The 12,560-nt window shown below is 37.1% G+C and overlaps 1 protein-coding gene across 5 annotated transcripts in view; it reads right to left on the reverse strand.

Annotated features, from left to right (window-relative positions):
- Nucleotides 1-1,824: 1,824 nt before the first annotated feature.
- The window catches only part of plxdc2b (plexin domain containing 2b), a 138,231-nt gene continuing 127,495 nt past the window's right edge, over nucleotides 1,825-12,560 (reverse strand). For 3 of the 5 annotated variants that reach the window (XM_083542009.1, XM_083542012.1, XM_083542010.1), the window contains 2 exons: nucleotides 6,112-6,284; nucleotides 1,825-3,964 (listed from right to left, as the gene is read on the reverse strand). In XM_083542009.1, coding sequence (XP_083398135.1) covers nucleotides 3,845-3,964; nucleotides 6,112-6,284 — 293 coding nt within the window. In that variant the 3' untranslated portion in view covers nucleotides 1,825-3,844. The remainder of the gene's footprint in view (nucleotides 3,965-6,111; nucleotides 6,285-12,560) is intronic. The other 2 variants (XM_083542013.1, XM_083542011.1) reach the window with 1 other exon arrangement.

Here is a 12,560-nt window from a genome sequence, read left to right on the forward strand (position 1 = left end):
GCACATGTTCTATACTTGGAGTACCAGATTCCTTCTCTGGGTAGGAGATTTATAATAGTGATGTATATATTAACCTGGTACAAAAATCCTTTTGTGTCTGCCGAACACTGTATAGCCAAAGAATGAATGATGTAAGGTAATTTATGTGTACTGGGATGACTGGGATGTGTAATGTGCAAATTCCTTGTTTCATATGAATTCTTTTACAAACCAAATATATGTATTTTAACTCAAACCCTGAAGATGTAATTCTCAAAAGTGAGACATTTTCACAGCTTAACCCACATTATATTTTTAATTAGAACATTCACTACAGGTACAAAAGTATTGGGACACCTGACTTTTTCAGCTATATGTGATTCTTCCTCAAACAGTTACAACAAAGTTGGAGGCACACAATATATAAAATCTCCATCTTTTCCTCAATAAGAATGATGCATTTATATATATTTTTTTAATAATAATTAACAAGTCTATCTTTAACTTTTAACTGAAGGAAAAAAAAGGGAAAACACAAACTCACTGAAGATTACATAATATGTGAGTGAGAAAATAAAACTAGAGATGCAAATAGAGATACACAGTAACTAAGACTAATTAAAAACTTGTAGTAACAATCCGTTCATTTGAATCCATATATTTGTTTAAAAGCCAAAAATTATAATAATTCAAGGCAACAATCATAAATTTATTTAAGTTTGAAAAAATTGCAAAAAATATATATATTTTTAAAAGTTTATTGCTTATAATTCTGATACACTTAATTCTTCTCTTTTAATGGTCCAGAGGCTGCTAAATAAAATCATATATAAAAGCAGATTCCATGGTATTGGTGAAAATTGACCCATTGCCATATAATTGTTATTAGCTATTCTAATAACAACAGGTGTCCCAAAAGTCTCCATATACAACCATAGATACCAGCATCATGTTGATTTGTACCTTCATAAGCTTCACCTCATTGATGTCCAGTTCATGGTTGGTGCTCAGCACTTCTAGTCTTTCCGAATTTGTTAATATGGCAACAGTTTCATGTGTTTGCAATGTTTTTTGTTAATATCCCTCCCAAGCATGTCACTGCTTCCTGGTGCAGCCACGAGATCAAGTTAAGTTTTTTTTTCTCTTTTGTCAAAAGCCATTTTTAAAGGCTACCTAAAAGAGATATCAAATATATAAACTAGGTATAAACCATTTTTAAAGACATTTTGTTTAAGTGTTTATTTACACTATAGGACTTTTGGTACCCCTGTACTACAAGGTACAATAAACTTTCTTTCGGCTTCTCCCGTTAGGGGTCGCCACAGCAGATCCTCCGCACGTTTGATTTGGCATATGTTTTACGCTGGATGCCCTTCCTAACGCAACCCTCCCCAATTTATCCCCTTCCTAACGCAACCCTCCCCAATTTATCCGGGCTTGGGACCGGCACTGAGAGTGGCTGGGGATGGTTCCCTGACCGGGGATCGAACCCGGGTCGCAACAGTGAGAGGGCTGCATCTTAACCACCAGGGGACCTTACTACAAGGTACAATATGAAGACAAAATGTAGCTAAGATAGGAACATTTATAATGCTTAACTTTTATTCACATCAGATGTTATGACTGAGAAGATTATAGCAAATATCTAAATTTCTTTTTTCACACTATTTTTGGTTGATTTTTGCCTAATGATTTGGATTGTTGTCTTGTAGGGTATATTTAATGTCCTAAATTTTATATGAAAATGTACTTAATATGTAGATAAATGTAAGATATTTTTGTACTATTTTCCCCCCTTCAGATCCCATGAGTGCACATTTTTAGAGTAAACAGCAAAGACAAGCGTTGTTTAAACAACTTTATTGAGTTTAAAATGCAATCAAAATGACAGTAGTTATAGAGGAGCACACAGAGTTACAGCATCAACTAGTCCAGCAGCTCTCAAAGAACTGTTATTGGGGGGAAAGTCCAGAATCTGAGAGCTGTTAAAAGTAACGTTCTCCTCATCTGTCAAGCATTCATTAATTCACTTTTAAAATCACTCACACGCACACACATACAAACCCAGCCACCCACACACACTCAAAGAAAATCATTAAAATCAGTCCAGTGATTCAGAAAAAAAGTAAACAAAAACCCAAAAGAAAACCCCCCACCCCCCAAAACAAAAAAAAAAAGGCCAACGTGTCTTTCTTGAATTCCCATACATCATTTTCTTTATTGAAATGTGATGGTTCTGGTGTACTATTATCTGCATCGGTTTATGATTTGCATCTGTAACATATAGTAAAAATTTTTTTTTTGTCCCTCCTTTTCCTCTGTAATTCACACAATCATTTTCTAACTGAACCTGAGTTTATTATGCAGTTTCAGAAGACATTTGTCTTAATCTGTGCCTGTGTATGTGTGTGTTTGTGTGTGTGTGTGTGTGTGTGTGTGTGTGAAGGGAAAAAATAAGGAACAGTAGTTGTGATGCAGTGATTATGGGTCTTTGGTCTTTAAAACAGTAAAACATTTGCAACAGGAACAATAATGAATTGCTGTAATTATAGATATGACTGTAGAGCAAGAACCAACTTCTTAAAATTGTAATGACAATCACATAATAGTATTGAAATGATTGAAGAAAAAAATAAAAAGATTCGAGTTTAGTATTTATTTGTGTCTATGCTACATTAATAGAAATCTATTTCTCTGATCCTATATGGACAATGCATGAATCGCAGGATGAACCTAAAGAATGCTATATGTAGTCTTCATTCCATTAAAAAGACCTCACTCTATTCATATAATAAGAACACAGCTGATAACATTTACACACTGTTATAGATTTATAGAGTAATTACATATGGACAGATATCAAATATATATTCTCATTTATGTGGTCACGTACACTGGCATGACTATTGCATGTACCGCGTTTAAGCAATTGAACAGGATTTAGTCAGAGCTAGCAGTAGGATGGGAGGAGTTTCTATGGGGAAAAAATGAAACTGTTGGAAAACTATCAAAAAGATATAAAAGAAACAACATTTTGCTGAAAACCAACCTCTATTTTGACACACACAGGATACAAAAATCCACAAGCGCCTGTCTTGTAACTTTGCGTTAGTAACCCCAGAAAACAAACAAAAAAAAAATGTACATTAAAAAAAAAGTTTTGTGCAAAAAAATTATAAAGTGAGTATGAATCATAGGCATGGAAAAGTTAAGCAACACTGTTGGATTTAGTGAGCAAACGTTTCCCAATTGTAGCAAAAAATGTAAATGATGATTTGATATGAGTATAACTGCCTTTAAAGCAACGACCCTTCACTAAATTCCTCCAAAACATCAAATAAAACCTGAATAAATGCAACAATAAAAAGCAATAAAAAAACCCCTTAAAGATATATAAAGACCAAAACCAATTTTTCCAAACCATAAACTGGTGATAAACTGCTCTGAATTTTAAAACAGTTTCAAAAAGAGTTTCGTCTTGTGGTAAAAAAAAAAAAAAAAAAAAAAAAAAAAAATGCATCTAATAAGAATCCAAATCTGTTCCAGTGGGATCAGGGCTTCGGGTGCCGTTTCTAGATCAGATCTAGAGCTCAGCATACAGTTTGGACAGTTTTAATGATCCAGAATCAGACATTTGTCAGTTTTCTCATGACTCATGTAATCATCAATCTTTAGGAATCTGAATCTGTGCTACTAATCATCAGCCAACCGGCTACTGCTCTTGATTTTATATCCACATTGTTGTTTTTATTTCCAGTTTGGACGATCGATGAGAGCGGGGCATTTCAGTTCTTACATGGATGTGTATTGTGAATGAGAAGGAAGCAGGGCAGTGTATGGGGGAACAAGGTCAAAGATTAAGACCTCAGCACTGCTCAGCCTCGATAAAGCCCTCTTTCTCCTGGCCAACGGGCTCAACCTCAGCGTATGCGGGATACCCAGAACCACGGCGGAACTTCATAGCAGGCCACCGGCTCGGTCGTCTCTACAAATCCAACAAAACAAACAAACAAACAATAATAATGTGTTAATCCATGTTATTTGTGTTCTTGTGTTGAAAAGGGGAAAACTGAATTCCACATTCTCTAGAAAGCATTCAAGACACATCGAGTCTAACAGTCTAGGTACTCGGGTCCAAATCTCTCTGGTTGCAAGAACCAGAAAGATTGCTATAATGCTGATATGATTATGCTTCCAACAGCATGCTCATGAATCATGATCCACTGGAATAAACTTTGTCAGGATTATCAATCGCAGAATATGAAGTGTTCACTGGCCTTAACAACAAATCATTGGTCAAGAAATGAGCAAGCGGCTTGTTATAGAATATCTTTCCCTTCCATTTTTTCAACTGTTTACGCATTATCCATGGTGTTCCATTCAGTGCTGATGGCTTCAAACAGTTGATCAGTTGTTGAAAAAATTTTCCAAGTTTGATTGTAAGAGCGAATCTGGACTTCTAGCCTGATAGACTTTTTGGTGGTCTTTGCAGTGTGACACCATTTCCTCCATGTTTTCACTACAGTAAAAACCTATTGTACGAGCAACTAATAGTACGAGCAAACGGAGATACGAGCGACCACATTTCGAAGGTACGAGCAAACCCACGCTGCCGGTTCCCCGCTTTCGGCCGAGGGAAACATCAGTCCTTTAGTTGATGACGTATCGCTCGGTCGCTCTTGTTGTTCAGTGCAGCAAAAACTTAACTTTTTTAGTGTTATATCTTAATTTCACTAGAAATCTTAAAAAATGTCTGGGAAAAAGAAAGTAAATAGAATTACCATTGAAACCAAGAAGGATATAGTGGAAAAGTACGAGCGTGGTGTACGTCTCACACTCGCAATCAACCACTATCACATGGGTAAGTGTTAAATTATGTTTACAGTACGGTAATTTGCGGTGTATTTGTTTGTTAAAATAGCCTACAAATACTTTTTTAATTCAGAAATAAGCGATCGAATGAGATCTCGGAACGGATTAAATCGCTTTTATATTCATTCTTATGGGGAAAATTTGTTCGAACGTACAAACAAATGGACCTACGTGCAATTTTCAAGAACGAATTATGCTCGTCCAACGGGGTTTTACTGTATTGTATTTCTCAGGTAGTGCGGCACAATACCATTCTGTGTTTTATAGAAATGGCTGATGTGGTTATAAAGATGAATAAATAAATATCACTCAAAATATCACAGCTTTGCAATGCAACAAAAATAATTGTTCCTTACTCCACTAAATTCTGCTGAACCACTGAAACGTTCCATATTCTACCGAGTGCCTTGTTTAAATCTTGCACATTTTCTGACCAATGATACAGCTTGATATATAAATTTTTTTTTTACGTTTTTAAACTTTTACCATGCCACATTTTCTAGCCAATGAGTGCACTTTTTGCAATAGACAAGCAAAACAAACAAAACCCCAACAAGTTTTCCTATTAATTATCCAAGTCTTGAATACCACTGGTTGAAGAAATGCAGTTATAAAATTCGATGTAATGGTTTACACCCCTAAAAATATAGTTTCATCCAAATAATTTTTCATGTAGAAAAGTTTAACAATTCCCAAATCAAAGAACGCTTAAGAAATTTTTTTTCGCACAAGGGTTTGCCTATTTCTGAAGTTAGCAATAGGCAAACCCTTGGATTTAGAGAAGTAGCTTAGTGTAGAGAAGCTTAGTGGTTAAGGCATTGGACTTTGGATCTGAAGGTTGTTAGTTCAAATAATCAACAGCCTGGTACTCAACAGAAACTGAACGCATTTTCTGTTTTCTGTGCAAAAGAAAACAGACCCAGGGGTAAATATACACACAATGAATCAAACAGGGAAGTGAGAATATCTGTGAATAAAAAGACATGTAAACCAATGACAAGAAGGGGGTGGAGACAAACAAAAACAAACAAACATGAGGATGAAATCAAAGGTGAGAGTACATAAGTGTGCTAGATCTTGCGTGATTCACTCAGCATTGGGGGAGTTTAATCTCCTACAATTAGGAACTCAATATTTTTAATTGAGTCTACTCAACCTCTGATTAATCGTTTATAGTGTTTGTAATTTGATAATGAAAACTCAAAATTAATTCGTCAAAGTATCCCCCCCCCCCCCACACACACACACATACACACACACCTCGATGAAGAAGAGGCTGGCAGCTGAACTGGGACGGTGGTAGATGTAAACGGTCACCAGCACCACAGCCACTATGACCAACATCAGCATGAGCATGGCCAGGATCAGGCCTGTGTGAAGATTATGTTTGTTGCTGGTTGATTCCCGCTCCGCCATGCTGTGTGCTGCTTCTGCTGAAAACACAAACAGACACAAGAAACATCCTTGGAAGCGGTGGAGGCTGGTGTAGTCTATTACACAACAAACATGTTTGCAAATGACCTCATAGAACACAAACATTATATGAGCTGTTCACTATTACTAGTATTAAAACAATGTAATGCAAATGTTTCTTTTGTTCAGACACACACATGATTTCTCACACAATATCTATACATACTTAAGCTGATTAATTTCTGTATAAACTGTGCAATTTTTCTTTTTAACAGAAGGGAGCAGTGTCCATCCATGTAAATTTTCTCCCTTCCTCAACACAACTAGCAGATACATAGTTTTTTGGCAATGCTCAAATTATGAGGAAAAGATCAATTTGATGCATCTAATACAAAATTGCTGGCATGTGTCACTGTCTCTGATATGTTTTTAGTACACTCTGTCAACTAATATTTTACAATGGAATGTCCTGATTTTGTTATGTTTATATAATTAGGCCTTGTCCTCTCTGTGATCTTCCTGAATGTAAAATATTATATACAATCCGTTGCATCAAACTATATCGAGGTTTAACGCTTTGCACCATATGAACCCGTACCTAGAATGGTTGTAAATACAAAACAAGAAATTACTCATAGAAACGCAGGAACATTTGGGGGCTGCACATCTGCTTTATATAAGCACTAATATATATAACAGATGTTAGTGATAAAACCCATGCGCTAAACAGAACAAGTCTCATAACAAGGGCAGCCTACAATCCATCATTGCATTTTCAAAAATATATATAAATATAATATTTAAATATCAAAACAGATCAACCGTGCTACTTTAATGCCCTTACATTTAGCACTCTGTAATATACAGCTAACATATGTATGGTATTTAAAAGGTACAATAGTTGTTCCCTCATTGTGCCTGTAGGTGGCACTGCGGTTTGTAATAAGTTGTGTTCTTCCAATAAATAGAAAAAAGCTAAATATGCATGCAAATCGGCTGTGTTATTAAATGTGGCTTACCCTTGAATGTATTTTACACTAATGCTAACAACATGTATCCTCCAGACACTGCACAATTTCACCGATATTTATTTATTCACCTTTATGACCACATTACCCATGTCTTAGCCATTTTACATTAGTTCACAATCAAATCCTGCACTGGTTATAAAACTACTAGTAACACATAAAGCACAGAACGATCTCGTGCCACACAACCTGAGAAAACCTTTGGTCTATTACGATCTGCCAAGTCCAGTTAGATCAAAGGGTGCAGTCTATTTGTTGGTATCTTAAATAGTGAAGACTGCCGCAGTGAGCAGACCTCTATTTTATAAAGCGCCACAGTTATGGAACAGAATTCCAATTAATGTTTCTGGACTCAGTCTCAGTGTTTGTCTAGGTTGAACACATATTTATTCTAATAGAGTTTTCTTAGTAAAAAAGAAGATCTGGAGTGATCATGGTCATAGAGTGTTTTGGTGAACTGGAATATGTATGCTATTGTCGCCCCCAGTCTTACACGTTCACTCAGGTTTGTTGACAGTGGAATGGCTGATAGCCTTAAATCCCAGAGCTCATATCTGTGTTTTCTGAATCTACCTTTTTGGTTATGCCGTCATAGGTAGTCTTGCTGGAGTCTGTACTTGCACTATGATCCTTATCTATTACAATAAGGATACCTACTATTTCATATAAAATATTTTCTTCTCACCATCGTGTCCCCTTTTACTCTCAGGACCTGCCTGATCCATCCTGATGTTCCACTTCTGAATTGTAGGAACTAATCAGTTATACTAAAATGTATATTCAGACTCAATTCTGTAAATAGATTTTAAATATAAGCAGCTTTGGGAAAATGCCTATTGTTAAAAGCCCTGTACAAATACAACTGAAATGAATTTGATTCTGAGGTCAGTTTTGTAGTGGATCAACTCAAAATAAACACTTCAGAAAGGTGTATAGTTTGGAGGCCTTAAGGAGACATAGCCTACTTCTCTGATTCATGCATTTTTAAGAGTAAAACCATATAAACTGTAACACAGTATAAATACATCATGAAGAGGTGGCAGTTCTCATCTGTATGCATGTTGTTACAATGTATTTATATGGTGTTAGGGTCATAGCTTGAAGCTGTATTGTAATGGCAGACATGAGATAGATGGAAATCCCCCATTAGGTTATGCCCTCTGGGTGGGACAGACATGATCTCTATCCCCTGTCAATCACAGTGATGCTAGCCAATTATAGCATCTGTTAGATCATGTATGTGGAAAAAAATTAGTAGTGCGGCCATCAAAGTGTGTTAGGCTGCAATGTAATCGTCCCAGTGACTTTTAATTCACAAAATAGATTTGTCCATAAATGATATTATAAAGTGTTCAAGAATGAGGATACAGATGTGTTGTTGTTGTTTTACATATTTACATATGTACACATTTTTACATATGCTTAAGATATGCATATGCTTAAGACATATGCTTAAAACTTAAAAAAAAAAAAAAAGGCAAACTTGATAAGAAGATCTCAAAAATGGACTGGAAAAAATTATTGGCACCTTGTCAAAATTGTAAGAAATGATTGCTTTTCAAGCATGTGATGCTCCTGTAATTTGTTTTTAGAAGTTACAAGTAACAGGTGTGGGCAATATATGGAGAAAAAAAAGAAGTGTACAGAGTTGTCTGTGGATTTGAGAGGAACAATTGTGGAAAAACATGGACAATCTCAAGGCTACAAGTCCATCTCCATCTCCTTAATGTTCCTGTGTCTACTGTGCACAATATCATCAAGAGGTTTACAGCCCATGGCTGGACAGATGAGAACCCTGATTAACTTCCTAACAAATTCAAGCTGATCTGCAGAAACAGGGTACAACAGTGTCAGCTCGCACCATCTATCGCCATCTGAATGAAAAGGGACGCTATGGTAGGAGACCTGGGAGAACGTACTGTAGACAGATGAGACAAATGTAGAGCTTTTTGGTAAATGACATCATGGAACTGCTTACAGAAAAAGAAATATGGTGGATGTTCAAAGATGTTTCGCGGTTGCTTTGGTGCTTCTGGCACTGGATGGCTTGACTGTGTGAACCGTATCATGAAATCTGTTGATTACCAAAGCTGTGTCTCCACCAGAGGTCATAAGTCTTCCAGCAGAACAATGACCCAAAACACACTTCAAAAAGCACTCAGAAATGGTTTCAAACAAAGCGCTGGAGAGTTCTGAAATGGGCAAAAAAGAGTCCAGATCTAAATTCTTTAGAACCTCTGTGGAGAGATCTCAAAACAGAGGTTGGGAGAAGGCATCCTTCAAATCTCAATAACCTAGCAGTTTGCAAAAAAGAGGGGTTCAAAATTCCAGTAGAGAGGTGTAAGAAGCTTATTCATGGTTACGGGAAGCGATTGATTTTAGTTATTTTTTCTAAAAAGGGGTGCCACAAAATATTAAGTTAAGGGTGCCAATAATTTTGTCCAGTAATCTGTGTTGAATTGTATCAGATTTGACTTTTAGTCTGAGTTTTTTGTGTTGTTCCAATGCAAACAACAAAAAAAACCAACAACAATATATGAATACCAAAACATTTGCAACTGCAACAATTTTCCGAGACAAGGGTTGCATTTTCTGACAGAATTGCAAGAGTGCCGATATTTTTGGCCATGACTGTATGTATACAGTTACACTGTAAAAATACACTGTTCAATCTCTCTTTATATAGAAAAGATACAGAACTGAGCCGGTGATGTATCATCGTCATGTTTGTTGTGTGATTATCAAATATTACATATTGAAATGATCTTTGTGCACTGATCTAAAATGTCAAACTTCAAAGTGCTACAATCTTTTCATAGCATGGCTCCACCCCCTCCTCCTCTTGTTGGACCAACAAGACACACATCCAAACTGAACAAATGTCTTGTGCGTTTCGTTCACAACCGGTAAATCTTTATTCGTCCAATCATTCAAGAACTTGCACTTGAAAATGTTCTTTCAATAACTCAAACCTAGAACATGCTGCTACTCAGCCACAAAAGCACATGATTTACATGGGGGGGATTTCAAGTGAATGACAAAGTAGTCGAGTACCGGGAAGTAAGTGAGAAAGAGAACAATAAGTTCACTGAAAAAAAACAGTGATTCATACATGACTTCAACTATAACACAGCACACTGCTCTGTGACAGCAGCGGTTTGAAATGCTGAGGTTGTCTGACTTCATGTGTGTTGGGAGAATAATTAGCCTTCTCCTTTGTCCTGTTGGTAGCTGTCATGTAACAGAGGAGAGCTGACTGTTGGCCAGGAATGTTCCAAAACCAAATAATACAAAAATTGGTTCCCTGGTGGTCTAGTGGTTAGGATGCGGCGCTCTCACCGCTGTGGCCCGGGTTTGATCCCCGGTCAAGGAACCAACCCCAGCCATTAGGGTTGCACAAGCCTTAGTGCCGGTCCCAAGCCCAGATAATTGGGGAGGGTTGCGTTAGGAAGGGCATCCAGCGTAAAAACATGCCAAATCAAACATGCGGATGGTCCGCTGTGGTGACCCCTAATGGGAGAAGCTGAAAGAACGTTTTTTAAGAAATTGAATTTAATTATTGAACGATAATAAGTAAACATCTGTAATAACAATTCTGTTATTTTTACCTATTAGACTTAGTTTCCACACAGCATCTTCAATGCGATGTGTCAAACATCTTTTATTCTCTTGACACACACACACACACACACACACACACACACACACACACACAGACACACACACACACACACAAAAAAAAACCCCACACAGACTCAACTGCAAAGCTGGCAGAAGCGCACTGGCCTTTTTTAAAAGGAAATATTATCTATTTAGTCTGTATTTCAACAGTCTGAACAAACGAGATTTGAACTTTTAACTCCAGTATAATGTCTTAATACATGCCCCTCAACACACACACACACAAGCATACAAATAATACAGTATACAAGCATGTACATGTGCCTTTTTATTCTAACACACTCCACACCAAAGTCCAACTCCATCCCGAGCTTTGATAACACATACGTTTAATAAAACAGATTTGCATTTCTCCCTTGGTTTACCCAGTTGCAGGGTCACTCCCGTCGTAATCCATCATGAATCTGAAAAGCTATTTGTGCATTGTAGCAATTCGGAAAACTCCCAAGCAAACAGAATAAATTAAAGCGCGAATATAAATGAAAAGCAGTCAGCTGAATGGCCGGGGAATAATCAGGATCATTAATATATGAGTGCTGTATAATTCAGCTGAATAAATAAGTGATGAGCAAGGCCATGCTGGCTTCCCAAGTGTACAAGCTGCTTATCTCTGTCCCCTTTCGTCCTGTTCTCATTTGAGGAAACATCTGAGTGAAGGAAGAACAAGTTAATCACAAGGTTATGTTTGTGAGTGTGCATATTTTCGGTTCGCGCATATATTGCTTGATGAACGGAAGATGAAGATGTGAAGATGTTGCTAGACAGTATTAGTATCGCTAATGCACACACACTTTAATAGGGACATGGGTATCCCTGCCTTCATGCAATTATCCAATCAGCCTATCATGTGGCATGAACACACACACACAGACAGAGGTCTAGGCTGATTGATCCATGAGGACATGCAGGTGTAATTATACAGAGCTATTTTAACCTGCCTCACAAATAAAGCCTTCCAGCCACAGTGTAGATAAGTGACCTTTAAACAGAGCTAATGGAATTGGACAGGCTTTTATTGAGGGCAAGGAATAAAAGCGTAGAAATGGGGGCAGAAAGAAACGTGGCGACAAAAAGATTTTGGTTCGTAAGAAATTACGAGTACATTTATTATCAGAACAGCAAGAGTTATGTTTCATGTTAACTCACCTCCTCTTTTATCATTTTTGACATGCTCCTTTTGTTTCTATGCAACCTTCCCTTAGCATAAATACCAGCTTTACACACTCTTGGTCATCCAGGCAATTAGTTTCTCTAAGCATTCAATTGAAATACTTTGCCATGCCTCTTGTAAAGCTTGCCATAGGTATTCTTCACTAGTTGGACATTTCTTTCTGAACTTAGTCAGACCTCAGTTAATCCCAAAGCAGTTCGATTGGATTTAGGTGCAGTGACTGGGAGGCCATTCCTCTCAAACCACCCCTTACAGAGTTTGGTCATATGTTTCTTGTTGTATTGTGGGTTCCAGATGGAATTACACTGTGTTAAAGTATGGAATGGTAGCCATGTGAGTTCAGTATTTCTTTCACCTGGAAAAAGTCTCCAACCTTCTTTTCCCTGCTTCAAAACAACCCAAACCATTAAGCTTCC

Source organism: Silurus aristotelis (genome assembly GCF_946808225.1).
Source record: "Silurus aristotelis genome assembly, chromosome: 5".
NCBI classification, from domain to species: Eukaryota; Metazoa; Chordata; class Actinopteri; order Siluriformes; family Siluridae; genus Silurus; species Silurus aristotelis.